Source organism: Salvelinus alpinus, chromosome 22, assembly GCF_045679555.1.
Source record: "Salvelinus alpinus chromosome 22, SLU_Salpinus.1, whole genome shotgun sequence".
Classification (NCBI taxonomy): Eukaryota; Metazoa; Chordata; class Actinopteri; order Salmoniformes; family Salmonidae; genus Salvelinus; species Salvelinus alpinus.
In genome coordinates, this window is record NC_092107.1 from 16205981 (window position 1) to 16225972 (window position 19992).

General features: G+C 43.2%; 1 protein-coding gene across 2 annotated transcripts; it reads left to right on the forward strand.

Annotated features, from left to right (window-relative positions):
* The first annotated feature begins 11788 nt into the window (after positions 1 to 11788).
* LOC139549122 (mRNA decay activator protein ZFP36L1-like) lies at positions 11789 to 15384 on the forward strand. 2 transcript variants are annotated; one of them, XM_071359264.1, is made up of 2 exons: positions 11789 to 11993; positions 13102 to 15384. In XM_071359264.1, exons 1-2 carry the CDS (start codon positions 11922 to 11924, stop codon positions 14194 to 14196), a joined length of 1167 nt encoding a protein of 388 aa, XP_071215365.1. In that variant the 5' UTR covers positions 11789 to 11921; the 3' UTR covers positions 14197 to 15384. The 2 variants fall into 2 exon arrangements, with proteins under 2 accessions (XP_071215365.1, XP_071215366.1); XM_071359265.1 differs by having other exon boundaries at positions 11813 to 11993; positions 13105 to 15384.
* Positions 15385 to 19992: the final 4608 nt, after the last annotated feature.

A 19992-nucleotide genomic window follows, 5' to 3' on the forward strand; every position in this document is an offset into this window, starting at 1 on the left:
TTCCTTTATCACACTTGTTTTCGTCCTTCAGGAAGACAATGCCCCAAATGCCAATGGCTAAGAAAGCAATGTCCAACCGGTATTTCATTAGAATGCCCATTTGGAACCGTCACAATTAGTTTAGCCTGCATGTATGCTGTGCTGTTGGGGAGGAATGTCTCAAGGCATTACAATGGCGACTTATGAGGTTTGACGTTACTGGCTCGAGGAGGCTATGTCGTTAACTATTCGTTAAACACAAAGGATGATAACAAAACAAACTGTCTACCTCCCCTTTCCCACCACAACATAATGAATTGTCTAATCCTTGGGACCAAATCAATTTACTGTACCTACATTACTTGATATAACATTCGTTAAAGCTCTTAGTGGTTTAAAGTAAATTAACAGCTACCTGGACTTTCTGCTTTTCATCCTCTACCTACTTGTCAGCACGAATTGAATGTGAGATTGTGCTGTACGTGTACATAGCACTTTAAACAATCACCTCACCAAACCTACATGTACATATTACCTCAATCAATCACCCCAACTACCTCGTACCCCAGTACACTGGCTCGGTACCGGTACTCCTTGTATATGGGGCGGCAGGGTAGCCTAGTGGTTAGATCGTTGGACTAGTAACTGAAAAGTTGCAAGACCAGATCCCCGAGCTGACAAGGTAAAAATCTGTCGTTCTGCCCCTGCACAAGGCAGTTAACCCGCTGTTCCTAGGCCGTGATTGAAAATAAGAATTTGTTCTTAACTGACTTGCCTAGTTAAATAAAGGTAAAACATTAATATAGTCTATAAATAGGCTCGTTATTTTATTGGGTTACGGTTTTCTTATCTATTTGTTCATTTAGAATTTTTTTTACTGCATCGTTGGGAAAGGGCTCGTAAGTTAGCATTTCATGGGAAAGTCTACTCTTGTTGTATTCGGCACATGTGAAAAATAAAATTTGATTTGAAGTACTGTTAGTGTAATGGAATGTACACTATATCTGGCCTCAGTGTGTCTGCAGTTTGAAAACATTATATAGTGTCTTGGTAAATTCTCATACTATTTGTTGCCTAACTTGCCAGCTCTGACCTACAGTATATTGATTTTCCACAGGCCATAGCCACCATGGTGCACTGCGACAGGCCCTCCCCTCACCAGAGTACTCACTGGGCTATGGGGGCAAACGCTGCCCTCAGGATCAAACCTTTAGGCGGACAGATTAAAAAGGAGAGATTGGGTGGTTCTGCCCTCTCACCTTCCAAACCAGCTCATCATGCCAGAAATACAGGTGGGTGGGCTTGCTCTACCTTTAAAAGCAACAGTTTGATTTAAATCATGAGAATAAATATTTGTGTATAACCACCAAATATGTCATTTTTTCTCTCTGCCTAATACAAAGTTATTGCACTGCTGTATGCATTTAATTTACTTCAACGTTGTCGTTTGTGTTTTGTTTGCAGAGCAGCACAACAACAGACACCTTCCCTGTCTCTTCTCATCTCAGAACTGACACAGTCCTCAATAGAAAGCCACATTCCCTAACCCCATAGAAGAGTTACTCTTGCTTATCCTTCAATGTTTACCTAATGAAATGTCGTGTCAGTGGTAATCCGGGCATTCGTGGCCAGTCGACCCCATCGAGTCCTTCACAGCTGTCTCACCCTATGTCATCGCTGCTGGGATCCAATGGGCTACCCCCAAAAAGAATGACCCCTTTGTCCAACCCCTTTACCTCCTCCTCTCCCCCACCCCTCCCACCTCCACCCATTTGGCCTCTCCCCAGTTACAGAGCAGTTGTTTGCCTGTCTTTGGCTCTAATAGATGCCTTTTTGCCTTCCATCTCTCCCTGACTGGCCTTGTACCTTTGCCCCTGTGTGCGGGAGCGCCACAGCACTTTTCGTGTTTAATTGAATCAACAGGATTGCTGTTACAAGGAACCGAATGGCAGGGTGGGGGAAGGCCAACGGTGGGGAAGAGGCCACGTGCGCGGTACCTGCTGAGCATGCCTGATGGGTGTCAGGGCCTCCGCATTGGGCTAAATTAAGCCTGTGTGTATTTTGCTAACTCTAATGGGACCCAGATGGATAGAGGAGGCTGACTGTTTTTCTAGTGTAGGGTGAGCAAGGAGAAAGCTCCACTGGTGAACTCATTACCATGACCCGAGTGGGTTTTTTCCCTTCTGGCCACACTGATTAATCCTGGGATATGAAGGTAAACATAGAAAATATGTGACCGAATTACGATCTGTATTTGTCATTAGGAGTAATTGAGGATAGAATACAATTGAACAATCTGTTTTTGAGTGTTAATGGAAAGTTTGAATAACTATTGACTTTCGTTTGTGAAAGTAATATTACAACCCTTCAGTAGCAACACTTCACATTATGCTTTGGGAAATTAAGCATATCATGACATACTCACCAACATGAAACAACATGAAATTTGTACAACAATACGTGCGGCTGCTATAAAAATATTTTTCAGTCTTGCTTGGCTTTAACAGTGAGGGGATACGGAACCAAACAACACTCTCAACAACAGTAGGCCAACAAAGCAACCTAAACAAACATCGAATCAAACAGACACGGCTGAGAGACCATAAAACCATGATTTTCATGAAGGCCTGGCAGAAACCTGGAAGTTGGGAAATGGTTAGCCAGCTAGCGGCCTGTTGATGCCTAATCATCTCAACATGTTCTGACCCAGAGCCCATCTGCCTTACCACTGCCTGGGGGGTGGCTGGGGGTTTGGGTGGAGCGCACACCTCCCCCTCCACCACCTCCCTCCTCCCCATCCGCCTCTCTCTCCATACCCTCAGGATTCACAAATCAGCCCAGTAACCTGATGATTTGTCAAGTGGCCTTAAGGAGGAATAAACAACAGAGCCTAGAGAGGGTGAGGTGTGGGACTGTTTTAGATTTTGGAGTTGTTCAAATGGTGGCCTACGTAGTGCTGGGGGTAGAGCAACACAGGATTGTGGGGGAGGGGATCTGTCTCTTTTTCTAAGCATCCCCTCAGCCATACATTTTGTATATAGGCTTTTTTAGAAATTGTTATTGCGGGAAAGTAATGCTGACGGAATACAAATTGTGGGGCTTTGCGGAAAAGTGCTGAAATACAAGGAAATTCCCTCAGTCTGAGATACAGATAAAGAAATATAACTCTGTCTCTCTCACTAATTACTATAATAAATGGTCAGACGTCTTTATGAAAGAACAGTCTGTGTTCTCTCATGGCAGTATGACATCTGATTCCTCCCCCAGCCCCCATGTGATTGTACTGATAACAGGGAACTCTGAAATGGCATATCACTCTAACCTGGTTTTCTCTGCCATCCATTTCCACTCTGAACCAGCCAAGCCATTTTACTCCCCCGTGGAAGGACATTGCCGCGATCATCCCCCTCTTCAAAGGGGGAGACACTCTAGACCCAAACTGCTACAGACCTATATCTATCCTACCCTGCCTTTCTCAGGTCTTCGAAAGCCAAGTTAACAAACAGATTACCGACCATTTCGAATCCCACCGTACCTTCTCCGCTATGCAATCTGGTTTCAGAGCTGGTTATGGGTGCACCTCAGCCACGCTCAAGGTCCTAAATGATATCACAACCGCCATCGATAAGAGACATTGCTGTGCAGTATTCATCGACCTGGCCAAGGCTTTCGGCTCTGTCAATCACCACATTCTTATCGGCAGACTAAACAGCCTTGGTTTCTCAAATGACTGCCTCGCCTGGTTCACCAACTACTTCTCTGGTAGAGTTCAGTGTGTCAAATTGGAGGGCCTGTTGGCTGGACCTCTGGCAGTCTCTATGGGGGTGCCACAGGGTTCAATTCTCAGGCCGACTCTCTTCTCTGTATACATCAATGATGTCGCTCTTGCTGCTGGTGATTCTCTGATCCACCTCTATGCAGACAACACCATTCTGTATACTTCTGGCCCTTTGGACACTGTGTTAACTAACCTCCAGACGAGCTTCAATGCCATACAACTCTCCTTCCGTTGCCTCCAACTGCTCTTAAATGCAAGTTAAACTAAATACATGCTCTTCAACCGATTGCTGCCCGTACCTGTCCGCCCGTCCAGCATCACTACTCTGAACGGTTCTGACTTAGAATATGTGGACAACTACAAATACCTAGGTGTCTGGTTAAACTGTAAACTCTCCTTCCAGATTCACATTAAGCATCTCCAATCCAAAATTAAATCTAGAATTGGCTTCCTATTTCGCAACAAAGCATCCTTCACTCATGCTGCCAAACATACCCTCGTAAAACTGACCATCCTACCGATCCTCGACTTCGTCGATGTCATTTACAAAATGGCCTCCAACACTCTACTCAACAAATTGGATGCAGTCTATCACAGTGCCATCCGTTTTGTCACCAAAGCCCCATATACTACCCACCATTGCGACCTGTACTCTCTTGTTGGCTGGCCCTCGCTTCATACTCGTCGCCAAACCCACTGGCTCCAGGTCATCTACAAGTCTCTGCTAGGTAAAGCCCCGCCTTGTCTCAGCTCACTGGTCACCATAGCAGCACACACCTATAGCACGCGCTCCAGCAGGTATATCTCACTGGTCACCCCCAAAGCCAATTCCTCCTTTGGCTGCCTATCCTTCCAGTTCTCTGCTGCCAATGACTGGAACGAACTGCAAAAATCACTGAAGCTGGAGACTCATATCTCCCTCACTAGCTTTCAGCACCAGCTGTCAGAGCAGCTCACAGATCACTGCACCTGTACATAGCCCATCTGTAATATAGCCCATCCAACTACCTCATCCCCATACTGTATTTATTTATTTATCTTGCTCCTTTGCACCCCAGTATCTCTACTTGCACATTCATCTTCTGCACAACAATCACTCCAGTGTTTAATTGGTATATTGTAATTACTTCGCCACCATGGCCTATTTATTCCCTTATCTTACCTCATTTGCACACACTGTATATATATATATTTTTCTACTGTATTATTGACTGTATGTTTGTTTATTCCATGTGTAACTCTGTGTTGTTGTATGTGTCGAACTGCTTTGCTTTATTCTTGGCCAGGTCGCAGTTGTAAATGAGAACTTGTTCTCAACTAGCCTACCTGGTTAAATAAAGGTGAAATAAAAAAATTATATTGCAAAAAAATACCAAGCACTAAGAGGTAGTTTTAGAAAACGCACAAAAATTGTGTCCCTACCATTTAGGATTAACTTGCATATCGATATCTCATACATTCCATCGGTACATCCTGCATTCTTTCTGGTTGACTGACGGTAATAGTTTTCCATTTCAAGACTCATACTAATACCTTATCACAACGGAAATTGATGAACATTTTATGGTAAAACAAATCTTTGTACTCCATCTAATCAGTATTGATTATATTCCTCCAAAAAAAAGAGAGGAAAAATCCAAGACACCCAACTAGCTACTTTTACAAAAAAAACGGCATTTCATTTGATACAACCCCATTTCCTTCAGCGGTGAATACAGGTAACTGCCAAAATAAAGGAAAAACAAACATAAAATGTCTTAATAGGGCTTTAGGCCACCATGGGTCGCCAGAACAGCTTCAATGCACATTGGCATCGATTCTACAAGTGTCTGGAACTCTACTGGAGGGATGCGACAACATTCTCCCACAAGACATTACATCAGTTGTTATTTTGTTGATGGTGGTGGAAAGCGGTGTCTCAGGCGCCGCTCCAGAATCTCCCATAAGTGTCCAATTGGGTTGAGATCTGGTGACTGACTGACACACACACCCTTTAACCCCACTATGCTTCTTTGAACCCCTCTTTCAAAGTCACTGACATTTTTTATTCTAGCCATGGAAGCCAAAATAATGGGCAACTGGGCATTTTTATGCAGGACCCCAAGCATGATGGGATGTTAATTGCACCTCTCTGATTCAGAGGGATTGGGTTAAATGCGGAAGACACATTTCGGTTGAATGCATATCAGTTGCGCAACTGACTAGGTACTAGGAACCCCCTTTCCCTAATTGACTCAGGAACCACACCTGTGTGGAAGCACCTGCTTTCAAGATACTTTGCATCCCTCATTTACTCGAAGTGTTTCCTTTATTTTGACAGTTACCTGTACATTTAGAGTCATTAACAGCTTTGTTCTATACCATTTCTTTACAATTCTATACCATCTATTTCCCTCATTGAGCATGAGCCTCAGCACGGTACTGTAGCTGGATTATTTCCTTTAGAAGAGGAGCCCCTCTACAGAGCAGTGGTGGTGGAGGTGGACTCTTTGTTCATGTGAAGGATAATCACAATCACTGTGCTCAGGCATGCAGTCAGTCGCTCCTCAGCCGGCAGGCCAGCCCTAATTAGAGCAAGCCCTAAAGTTTATTATGATTGGACGGCCATGGTGAAAGGGAAGGAGCAGGAGACTGAAAGAGATGGGGAGGGGGAGTGGAGGAAGGGACGTGAGGGGGCTTGTTCACTGCGAGCAGATGTTCAGCAGCGTCCAAATAACTCCCGGGCCTTCAGAAAATCCCTCACCGGCATAGCTGTGCAGCACCCTCGAGCTGCATTCAATGGGGTTTTGTACAGCAGGACGTGTTTTTTTTTTTCTCCCTCCCTCCACCCCTTCCTCCCCTCTCCCATCTCCCATTATGCACCCACATTTCCATGCTTTTGAATGGCCATTAAAGAGTGGCCATAAAGGGAGCCAGCAGGGGCAGCCTTTGAAAGCGTATCTGCCTGATGTGAGGTAAGATAGGGCCCCCGGCGGGGAGCGGGACAGAGCGGACGGCGTGTGGAACACAAGGGCCTTCCTGTGGGTTCAGCGCTGGAAAATAGAAAACAGGCCCTCTGAGAAATGAAGAAAAGCACCCTCTCCCCTCTCATATCCAAAGATTAAAAGAAAAGGTTTTCCCACTCTCACTCTACCTCTCTACCTACATTTTCCCATGAGTAAGGGGTTTGTGGCCAGGTTGTTGCAGCTGGTGTAGGTCAACATATTAAAGCCAAGGCTCAAATGATATACTGACTCCTCACGAGTAACTGAAAATGTCCACAAAAATGAAGAGATCAGTATCGTCACTAAACGATTTTCAGTGATCTAAAAAGCATCACTTGATTAAACCGTTGCTCTAAATGCTCTGAGATCATACTCTATTAGATATTTATACATTTTCCTGCCATTACTGCAGATTGTGTGTTTGTTCCAATGCGTTGTGGGAAAGTGTTTCATGCCCTTTCTGGTCCCTTTGCTATACTAGGCTTTTAACAACCGAGCTGACCCCTTGGATCGAGTTGCCAAGTACATGCCATTTGGACCCCTCACCATGACCTGCCATTCCCTAATGCTCTTTCAAAAACTCCACTTTGTGAAGAGAGCATGCTGTGTAGTTTAAGGCCCAAATGCCTCATGTGGTTTTGCAATTATATCTGGCTACACAAATCCAGTGAGAAGAACCACCAGAAATGAATCTTCCTCCATCCTCCCTTGTGCTTTATCTCACTGCCTGCACTGGATGGCACATCCTCTAACAACAAACCAGAGTGATTCTTGATAACTCATCCATAACCCCTGGACAAACCTTGGAGTATTGCCAATTGTTCATTATCTTGTATATGGTTGCGGTTTTCTTGAGACCCGATCTGTCGGTCAAGCCGTTTGTTTGTGTCGGGGTAACCAGACTCCTCTCTGCTCCAGGGCTGTGGCTGATTAAAGTACACCCTCCCCCACCCATATCCCCTCAGCCTGTTCAGTGTCACACACTCTCATGCTCACAAACATAGACACACACTTATACAAACACACACCAACACCTTGGCAAGAGAGGTTGTGGTGGGGAGGGTTTTACCTGTCATTCTGTCCTGACAGAGTGAATACCTCCCCTCAGGATGAGAGATTGTTTTGGCTTGTCTTAAGTAGAGGTGTATCACCTGCTATTGGCATCCCCTCAGGATCTCTCTGGCAGTTAACACTATCCACAGTTAACGCTACGCACTACTCTCTTACAGAAGAATATAGGTCTTTAGACACACCGCTAACATTAGAATCGATAAAATAGTACAGTTGGTTATCATCAAACCTTTGGCATAGCCATTTACAGTATTTTTACCCAATCCGACATAGGAGCCACTGTTCACTCACAGCATTATGCTACAGTATTTTAACTATTGCTTTGGCTATCTGAGCACAAGCTGGCTCTCCAGTGTTCAGGCACAGCTGTATGGTGTCAATCAGTGTGTGTGAGACACGTAATAACACGCAGTGGAGTTCATCACCTGCAAATGAAATCACAACAGATTTACTTTGGAAAGGACAAACAAACAGGGCGACCCGCTGTCACAGGGATGTGTGCAAATGGCCCAGAGCCGAAGATCATGGGAGCTAGCCTGAAAGAGTAGGCTACAGGTGGTACGCCTCTGATTCCAGGCCCAGACTGTTGTTGTTTGTCTCATTAGCAATGAAGTAGGACCACGACTTGAAATAGGCCTCACAGACCAATATGAAGGAGACACATCAAAAGGTCTAGGGACACACTAGATAGAGCTGCCAGAGTATAGAACTGACTGAGGGACTGTCATGTCCAACATACTTGGTACAGAATATTCAAGATTTCCAGAAACATACTTAAGTAATAAGGCCCGAGGGGGTATGGTATATGGCCAATATACCACGGCTAAGGGCTATTCTTATACCCCCTCAGGCCTTATTGCATAAGTATGTTCCTGGAAATCTTGAATATTCTGTACCAATTAAGTTGGGCATGACAGTCCCACAGTCAATATACCATGACTAAGGGCTGTATCCAGGCACTCTGTTGTGCGTTGTGCCTAAGAACAGCCCTTAGCCATGGTATATTGGCTAAATACCAGAAATCCCAGAGGTGCCTTTTTGCTATTATAAACTGGTTAACAACATAATTACAACAGTAAACAAGTAGCTTTGCGTCATACCTGTGATATATTTAAGCAATAAGGACCGAGTGGGTGTGGTATATGGTCAATACACCACAGCTAAGGGCTGTTCTTATGCACAACGCAATGTGGAGTGCCTGGATATAGCCTTTAGCCGTGGAATAACATAGCTTTCAGCCTATCAGCATTCAGGGTTCGAACCACCCAGTTTAATATCTGATATACCACGGCTTTCAGCCAATCAGCATCCATGACCCAAACTACCCAGTTTATAAAGAGACAAAAACCTGGCCATTTTACATCACAACTGTGGAAAGTATTTTTAGAGTAGATGAAACATGTATATTGGTGGGTGTTACACTTGAAATATTTTTTATTTAACCTTTATTTATCTAGGCAAGTCAGTTAAGAACACATTCTTATTTACAATGACGGCCTACCCTGGCCAAACCCTAATCACATCCCACAGGTATGCACTCTCTCACACACACACACACACACACACACACACACACACACACACACACACACACACACACACACCACCATCACTCAGGAGAAGATTTTTGGGACTGGGCTCTTCAGTGCCTCCTGACACTGTTGTTTAGCCCTCTCCCCCCTAAACAATCACCCCTCACCCCCAATACCCCTCCCCCAGTCCCTTCCAGTCATACCACTCCCCTTCACATCTTCAATGGGGGAGGAAGGCATTGTTAGCCCAAAAACATCTTACTCATTATGCACTAAAGCCCTACTAACCAAGCTGAGCTAAAAGAGGCAAGGATGCACCTCCACCTCTTCTCCCTGCCTTCTCTTCCTAGCCACACACAACTCACCCACTCCCCCTGCTTTTGGACAACATTGCATCAAACATAGAAGCCCTTAATGCTCCGCTTAAACTCACAGATTGATGTTTACCACACTCTAATGGTCTTTAGACCAAACGATTTGGAGGTCTTGTCTGTGAGGTGTTTGCATTTGTCATGGTCCACATAATCTATTCTACAGCTAGCACAGTGGTCAGGGCTGTTCCCGTAAAAGCCCTGTGTTTTTCGGTCCTCTTTTAATGGAAACCAAAGTTATGGGTTATTTCACTGTGATTATAGAACAACTTCATTTTTGAACTGTTAAAATATTGCAGAATCCCAATTTTCTTCCGTTTTCTATTCTTTTCATCTGGCTCCAGAATTTGAAAACAGTCGTTCTTCTTCGTCTTACCAGGGCACATCACAGTAGACATTGATAACGTACAAAAAATCTTTAATAACACATTATACTTGAAAGCATTACATTAAATTATAGTAATGAGGTTTAATTTCTTAATTGTTGTGACATGAATTTTTTGTTGTCTTTCAAGTTGTTTTTTTTACAATTGATACTGTTTTGAACTCTACTATAGTTTCCTTCCTTTCACAAAGAGGACCTTTGATTAAAATGTGCTGCTGTTTCGAGAGGGCATAAACCATTGAGCTTTGAGGCATAACCAAAACAAAGCTTTTCTTTCGGCATTGTCCTGAGCTCAAGTTATGTTACTGAAAGACCTTAAGTGCATGGACATAAGACCTAAGTCAGCTTGTTCACAAGTGCCCTTGTGTCTCTAAAATCCCCTTTGGCCTAACTTAACCCTCTGTCTACCCCCATTCCTCCTTCTCAGTCTTTTCTCCTTTCCCTAAAACAAGGTGCGATGCTCAATATAGCAAAAAGGGACCATAATGTGAACCAACAAGTTGTCACTGACTACATACTAAGAGAGATTGGGACAATGGGATAAGACTGTAATTGATAGGATGCTGCAACAGTTTCTTAGTGTTGAACATCCAGGATCACATACTATATGTCTGCCAAACATCCCCTGGACCATCTCCACTCACGCTGCGTCTGGTAGGTTTTTAGTCTGCCGTCCCTGACCGTGCTACCTCTAAACGAAAGTCCCCAATGTTGGCTGCACTCAACGTGTGACTACGTCACCCCTGCCTGCCTGCCGTCACCTCCGGGCATCATTGGCTTTAATGTCTGTATCTCTGGCCTGGGGGTGAAAACACTCAACACCTTCCACCTCTGAAATCAAAGGCCTTTCTCCAGGAGGTCTGCCGTCTCTGTATGTTTGAGCTCCAGTGGCTGATGCTACTGGTGGGCTCTGCCTGGTCTAGCCAACACTCTTTTATCTGACCAGGACAGAACTCCCCCGTGATCATGTCATCAAGGTACTTCAAGATCCTCCTCCATATGGACACACACTCAGAACGGGTTTGATGTTTTAATTTGGTGAGCCTTGAGGATGAAACTATATAGTCATGTGTAGTATGAGATTTCCATAAGTTAATAATGTGGGCTACAGACTCCACAAGTGAGAAGGTTTGTGATCATAGCGTGGGCTATCATAGCATGGGTTTAAAAAGCATTGCCATGCTGGCCAATGTGGCCATGCATTTGAATGAGCATGTTATGGACACAACTTGGTGTTGGATTCATTACATGTGTTCTTGGATGGTATGCAGAATGCTGATATTTTACATGAGGTACTGTTACTCATTGCAATGCACTGACATTGGTTTGAATTGCTACATTGCTATTGCATCCTATCATCTGCTCATTAATATTTATGTGAGGAGAAAAGTGCACTACCTTCATCCTCTTGTCCAATATGACCATGAATAATTAGGTGCTTGTGGCTTCTGTCTTCATCAAACTACAACATATATTTGGCTCTTTTGAAAAACGTATTCACTCAAAATTAAAATGTATGAAAACAAGTTGTGATTTGGCTTGTATGAGAGAAATGTTATGTTGTCCAATATTGTCCATCAATCGATGTTCATCAAAATGTTATTTGTTGTTGTGATGTGCTGTTTTGCCTGACTGGCATGCATCCAACTACTAGGCTGCACGGTGGGCCATACAGAGCGACGAGAGTTGGTGCGGGGGTGTGGCTATCGTATACAGTGTAGCGTTAAAACCACACGTGGACCAACACACGCTTTGCAGTTCATACAGAAAAGTTTGAAAAGTTTGACAACTGGAGCTAACTTACTTTCCCGTGTGTCCAAGATGGAACCCCATCTCAAGAAAATGCCATACGCGCTTAATAAATTTCTTGATTTGGAAGAGGTTATGTGCAAGGTAATTTGATGATTTTATACCATTAAAAATAGCTACGTAGTTAGCAAGTCTATGTTGCACAAATCAACGGATGCCTTTTAAATTCGCAAAATCCTGCATTCTATATGCATAGTTTTGCTATATACCTAATTAGTTCAACTTGCCAACCAGTCGATTTCGAATGAATACCGGTAGTGAGTGAATTTGCAATGCTGCATTTTGGAACTGCAATATGGAGCCATTTGTTTTCAATGTGCAAGTTCAGTCCTCAGCTAGTGGTGTGGTATCTTTTGGTTCGTGATATCATGTTGTTAGCTAGCTATGTTTATTAGAAAATATGGCATACAATTTGCGTCTAACTTACAAATCAATGCATAAAGTCGTGCAACTGCAAGTGACGCTGAGCAAATGCATCTCGTCATTAATTGACGTGCGTTAAGAACTTGTTTCACTAGAAATGACTCAAACTATTGGTGGTTAACGTACTAATGCTAGATCGATTGCTCTTAAACTAAACATTCGTTTCCAAAATACAATTGAAGCTTTCAAAGCACAAGCTAAATGTGGAGGGCTGATTTTATCCATGTGTAGATTAACCAACGTGCATTTCAATTAGTTTTTGTGCGCGCCTCAAAAGAGTATTAGCTAGCTATAGTAACGACGTTCTGTTACTAACTGAATCCAAGCAACTAGCTAGCGGTAATAGAAAAACTGAGAAGTTGCATTAGCTAAAGTCACCCACAGTAGCCTTTCTTGCACATTCAAAATTGGCCATTTGCAAAGTAAATCTTACTTTAACTAGATGGTTGACTGAGTTGAACTATGCTGTTTCTTTGGGCATTTGAAAGTATCATTCTTGCAAAGTTTAACATACTCATGTTAGGCCTTTGGAAAGAATAGAACTATCTCAGTTTATTGACGTGCTAAGTTTCCCTTGGTTTTGCTATTTCCTGGCATTGTTTTTATGTAGAAGTGGGTCCTCCAGATGAAGTTAACATGAGATACTGTTCATGGCTTGGCTACTTTTCTTTAGACAACAGACCATGTTATCTTTTTGTTTTGAAAATGTAGATGAATGTATAACAGTTTCACCCCCCCCCCCCCCCCCCTTTTCTTACTGTCTATCCAGCAGCTTCTGAGCCTGGACCTCCGGGACACATCCAAGCAGTCAGCATTCCCAGTGAGACATGTTGGTTACAATAAGCCCTGGACCCCATGTTCCCTCTCTGCATCTAGCTCTGCCCTCTCTACTCACTCCACAGAAAGTGCAACCATGACCTCCAGCCACTGGGGGCAGAACACAGAGGCCTCACTCCCATCAAGATTGAAGATGTCATTCTGGGCTGAGCGCTCGGTCAGCATGGTGGAGCCCAGCACGTGCACCCTGGGCTGGGCCTCTACAGAGCCTAAACAGCCCCCAGCCTCCCCTACTGGTGGCCTTGTCTCTGGGTCTCCCACCTCCTCACGCTATAAGACTGAACTCTGCCGCACCTTTGCCGAGAGTGGCATCTGTAAGTACGGGGGGAAGTGCCAGTTTGCCCACGGCTTTGATGAGATACGTGACCTCAACAGACACCCCAAGTACAAGACGGAGCCTTGTCGCACCTTCCACACCATCGGCTTCTGTCCTTACGGCATCCGCTGCCACTTTGTTCATAACAACGAGGATGACCTGGGCCCTGGTCCCCAAACCCCCCGAACCAGACGACCCCCTCTACTTAGGCAGAGCTTCAGCTTCGGAGGCTTCCCCTCCGCCCCTCCACAGCCCCTGGAGCACTCCCTCCCCCACCCCTTCCTCCTCGTGCCTTCAGTCTCCCCTCCCGCCTCAGCTGACATCACCGACCTGCTCTCCCGCGCCTTCTCCGAGGTGGACTGTGTCTTTGAGCCGGCCCATGAACTCCAGTCTCAGTTTCTTCCCTCTCCTGACTCAGGCTGTTCCCTCTGTGGACTGTCCCCTGTGCCTTCCCCCTCCCACAACCCCTGTACCTTATCAGAGGGCTGCGGCCTGCAGCAGAGCCAGAGTCCCCCCTGTGGGCCTGCTCTCAGGGCCAGGAGCCTCTCCTATACCTCCCTGTCTGACCACGAGGGTGGGTGTGGCAGCTCAGCCAGCAGCCTCAGTGGGTCTGACTCCTCTGGTCCAGATGGGTCTGGTCGGCGGCTGCCTATCTTCAGCCAGCTCTCAGTGCCTGACGAGTGCTGCAGCAGCACTAGCTTCTTCCTCTAGGTAGGATGGTCCCCTCAAACCTTCCCCAACCACTGTGACGTCTTGTCCATTGAAAGACTTGTGTATTTTTTTTTTAAAGAACCATGACTGCATACTATTGTGTACCTAATGTATTGTACGGGCAGATGCTTGACACATAAATGTGCTTCAGTTAAGCTCAAGTGAAATTAAGCTGTACACTTTTGAGGCACAAGTTGACAGCAAGGCAAGGTGCCAGAGTTGCATTACACTGACTATTTGGGAGAGAAAAAAGGGTGTAGTCAGTGTTATTGCCACTGGAAGTCCTCCATGCCTGCCACCTGCAGTTGTAAGAAGTGAACTAGTCATGTAAATGACAGTTTGAGAAGCAATTCATGAATCTTAGAATGTTAAAAAAGCCAAAGACAAGGACACAATGCATCTCTGCCAAGTTAGATTTCCCCCTATGAATGTTGGTTGACTATTGTGATTTTTTTTCTTCTTTATTGTACACTGTTCTTCTGACTGGGCTTAAGAAATTGACCTTTTCCAAAAACCCACTTCAGTGCCTGTAAACGTTTAGTTTTTTTTTGTTGTTGTTGGAAACTGCAATTTTCATTGTTAGTTGCAGGGGGACCTTGGATTATTTTTTTCTATTTTAGATCAAAGCTTAAATTGGTTTCCTAACTTTACTTAGCAAGGTGGATTGTGAGAATTAATAATTGTTTTCTCACTTGTTTCTGTAATCTCTGCAAATGTTTGAAGTTGTATGTAGACGTTCTGAAGATGCACCAAGAGTACAGTGTGTATCCCTTGTGTGGTAGACTCTGCATGTAATCCCTGATTAGCCGAAAAATACATGTACATGGCAAAGTGAAATGATTAAACTGGGTTGCCGTTGAACTCTGATTCTATTGAGTTGGACCTAAACAGCACCTTGTTCAGTAGATTGAATTGTAGTGTCTTTCTAGAAGTTCTTGGGGAGATCTAATGGTAGATGGTTTGTATCTGAGATGTTTTGGTAGTTGGTTCTGAGGGTGGATGCTTTTTTTGCATTCCATTGTATTTAAGTACCTTTTTGACCAACATGTTTCAAGCTTGTTTAGTGTTAATGGAGAATCTTTAGTAAATTAAGTTTAATTTATTTTAATGTATTTATAGAACTTTTTGAGTTTGTATTTAAGTTTAATATATTTTGTTGTACTGGAAATAAACTTTTTTTAAACATTGTTTAATCTTACATTAATTGTATTTCCTCTGTCTTCAAGGTGGTTGGGGGAATCTTCCCACAATGGTTGCATCTGTGAAATGCAGCACTACATTTACAAAGACTGAATTTGTCATGGAGCCATCAGTGTTTTTGCATAATATCGACCATATTCCCAAATGAACATCAGCCTCTTCAAATTCTGATGAGTCGCTCCAAATAACTTGTGTATAGCTTGTGTAGTGGCACATTGAGAAACTTTTGGTTTGTTTGCCTACAGCGTCCTGCTGCGCTAACCTAGTTATTACACAGCTACACTGATTTCTTTGGAACTTTTGTTTCAATGTAAAGCACCTCAAAAGAATCACTACCCACATATTAATCTGTAGGCTACTGTAACGGGACTACTCTCTTCTATAGTTAGTCCTTTGTTATTCACAGTGTGTGTTGGGAGTTCAGTGTGTGCATAGGGTGGGGGGTAGCCAAGCGGATCAGATTTCACATGGAGATAAAATGGCTTTTGTTTCATCCCTAATCTTTACACCCCTCTGCTCACTCCCTGCATAGCAAAAAAACTGAATGCCTTCAGATGACAGCTGACGCCTGGCCAAACCACTGCTGTGTCGTTTGCGTGGCTGGTATTTTAAAGATGACAAAAAGCTAATAGTAGCTCAATCTCTATACTTGAGTTACTCTAGGAGCAGTTAGGCTTCCATCTCCCTTTTCTCAATGACGAGCCAATTATTTAAATTACCATGTCGAATGATATCCAATAAGTTTTCCCCCTTTTTAATATGTGGATCAGTGAGATTCATGTGTCATCGCAACGACAAAAAAGAATCGGAGCACAATTTAAAAAAAAACTCAACCCACAGCACCGTTAGCGGTGCAGTAATGAGAAACGGATAGTTCATCATTCCCTTGTCAGTGTGACAATGGGATGGGGTGGCTTCCATTGAGGAAGGCGTGGCCGGGAATGGGTTAAAAATGTTGACTGTTCTCCATTGTTGGACGGGGGATTCTCCCACGTCGAGCCCAGTGAGTTTGTACAAAGACAGGCGCATTCTCACACAGCCGCGGATCATCTGGTGGACGGAGCAGATGGCTACATTCACGGGGACCACGGGTCAAACATATGGTCCTGGATAGAAAGGAATATATTTTGGAGGGAGGGGAGGTTAATGTGTCCATGCCTCTCAGCACTAGGAAGGGTGAGGGGAAAAGGTCTAAACATGAATTAATACAGATAGTTTTCCAGTGGCTCACCACGAAAGGCCTGGTGTAACCTTGTGGATGCTGCTGTTTTTTTGTTGCCGGGAAAATATATTTTCTGTTACGTCTACTTTACTTGTGGTGTTTCATTGCGGAAAAAGTCTCCTTGTCACAATAGTTAGTAACGTTACTTGGCACATTTTGACGTGCTCAGAAAGTGAGCTGAAACGTTTGCACATTTCCAAGCCATGGAAGCTCTTCACCTGTTATATTTTTACACAAGACTATTTTCCACTGTTCTCAGCATGACTGTGTTTATGTATGTTTCATCAGAACAACGATTTCCACAAAACATTTATCTAAGGCAGCTCACCCAGTTGTAACCCAACTTGTGTGTTTTTGTTCTACCATATGTTATTTTGAGTGCTACATTGATATTGATTACTATATTGTTGAGTTCGGAGCTTGCAAGAAAGGCATTTCACTGTAATTTTTATTTATTTTATTCTTTGCACATAAAATAGCAGTAAGGATGTTCGCCACTAGAGGTCAGTAAAGGCTTGTTTAGTCTGATCTGCACTGCTACTGATTCTGCTGTGCCTTAGGCCTAAAAGAGAAAATCAACTGCCTCTAGGGGTCAGCATTTACACATTCACCAATGCAAAGCATACATTTACTGTTGTGTATATAATTGATATATGATAATTTGCTTACGGCCGGTCATGGTTCAGTGAACTTTACATGTCCACTAGAGTATGTTTTTGATTTATGGGGATATTTTGCATATGGATAGTATTTCTATTAACTCTTGATCTGTTTATGGCACATTCTGAAATTATTTAAATATCTAAAAGGGAACTATTTTAGTAAAGCATGTTGAAAGAATATATAATGTTGAAATGACTCACAACCGAACACTTTTGTACGTGCTCTAGAGTCGCACAGTTCCCCTTTATAACAGTACATACACTCCACCAATGGAATTCACATCTGGGTAAAGCACAACTGGTACTAAAGCAACACCTGGGCTCTGACTTTTAGCCATATATGTATGTTTGGTACTTCCTGTGCTGCCACTTCCCATCACATGATTGGTCAGTATGGTGGTGGTTGATGATCCTCTGAGCCCTGTCCAGTTGGTGCCAGCCTGGCGCTCACAGAGCCCATCGCCTTAGTTTCATTTCCTCTTCCAGCTCTGCTCACTTCCCCTCACGGACACGCACCACAGGCTCACAAAAGAGGAAGTGGCCTCGGTCATCGCCATAGCTCAGCCAAAGATGGTGGATAAATGAAGATTGTTCACTCAGGCTGTATCCCTGCAAAAAAAAATGTCAGTTCCTGTCTTAAAGGGTGGCTCTCCCATAGACACCAACGCGATAGCAGCTGGGTCTGGTCTACTTAGTTCATTGACTTCCATGGAGACAGAAAAAAATTAGGGAGTGGGATATCTCGCTTTGTCTTCCGTCTCTGGCTCAGCTAATTGCAATGTCTTGGTTTTATAGACCAAGAGGATATACAGGCTTCGCAGCGGAATGCTGTTTTAGACAATCAGTCAACACACTGTAGTCATGGCTGGAGGTTAGAGTCGTCTATCTCTTTCTGAGTTGTCCTTTTGTGTTATTCCTGTATTCCCAACCAAATACCAGAGGCACCTCCCAAGTTAGTTTGTGTGCCGGATGTCAATAAGTGTGGCCTTTTTCTGCACCTTGAAAATAATGTAACAGGGTAGGAACCAAAGTTAGGCCCGTGTTTCCCCTGGGACCCTAATTAGTGGTGAACACGTAAACAAATCATGCCTTAGACCACTTCAGGTGAGAGCTTTCATCTGAATGTCAAATGTAGAGTATGTGTTGTTGATGTACAGGTCCATTATTTGAATGAGGGCAACCATTTGAGAGAGGAAATATTTGGGGTGTGGTCAAATATTATGGGTTGAATTTGGTTATCAGTGTTTATTTAAGTTTGACAAATTCACAGATCTTTATTTAAAATGTATGCTAATGCGGTCTTTGGACAGACTCAGATGGGGGTCCCAGCAGTGGTTTGAATCCAACTTCTCAATATCAAATCATTTTTGGGTAACAATTAAGTACCTTACTGTGATTGGTTTCAATTAAAGTGGTATATAAAAAAAAAAAGACTCTTCTTAGCAAAGAGCAATTTCTCAAGCAAGAATTTTGCCAGGACTGTCTAGGAGTGGTCTGAGTGGGGAGGGGAAACTGAAAACTAGGTGTTATTGACAGAGGTTTGAAACTCTCTTTCTTATTGGTCTAATGACTCATTTACGTCCTGGTGATTAGCATGAGGTTATAAGAAACAAAAAAGAATCCCAGTACATACACATATCTGATATGTGTAGAAAGCTTAAATTCTTGTTAATCTAACTGCACTGTCCAATTTACAGTAGCAATTACGGTGAAATAATACCATGCTATTGTTTGAGGAGTGAGCACAATTATGAACTTGAAAATGTATGAATAAACCAATTAGGCACATTTGGGCAGTCTTGATACAACATTTTGGATATGCAAGAGTTCACTGGATCACTCTAAAACTTTGCGCATACGGTGCTGCCATCTAGAGGCCAAAGTCTAAATTGCACCTGGGCTAGAATAATTAATTATGCCCATTCTCTTGCATTTCAAAGATGATGGTACAAAAAAAACAGTTGTTTTTTTCTTTGTATTATCTTTTACCAGATCTAATGTGTTATATTCTCCTACATTCCTTTCACATTTCCACAAATGTCAAAGTGTTTCCTTTCAAATGGTATCAAGAATATTCATATCCTTGCTTCAGGGCCTGAGCTACAGGCAGTTAGATTTGGGTATGTCATTTCAGGTGAAAATTGAAAAAAAGTGACGGATCCTTAAGAGGTTTTAAGTAAGTATGCTTTTCGTAATGTTCTCAGGCCTGAAAAAATTGAGTGTTGAATCTTTCATTGCAAATCCATATTGCTGAAAATTCCCAAGACTAAGATTGTTACAATGAGTGTTTTCACTGTAACCAAGTAGAGAGAGCACAAATACTTAAGGAATATAATTTCCAAAGAAAATCTTGTCAGTATTCTCAGTTATCTGGTTGACATGGTCATTTATCAATATCATCTGAAGGATCTGGAAAACGGGCCTGTTGAAACAGAGAGAAAATAGATTTTTTTCCCTCACCGGACTCTACGATGCTCCACTTGAATAGATAAGTGAGTGAAGCTTCCTGGGTGACGCAAACCTTTTTTGCAAACATTTGCAGTTCTGAGAATTTCATGGCAAGAAGGGGGTACACGTTGTTGTAAACAATTACCACTGGGGATAAATTAAGTTGTAGTGAATTGAGATCAACCAAATAATGCATTTTTGAGTTAACTTTTCCATGTTGTGTTAGTCACTCTCATGTCACTCTCCAATTGTTTTATACAGCCA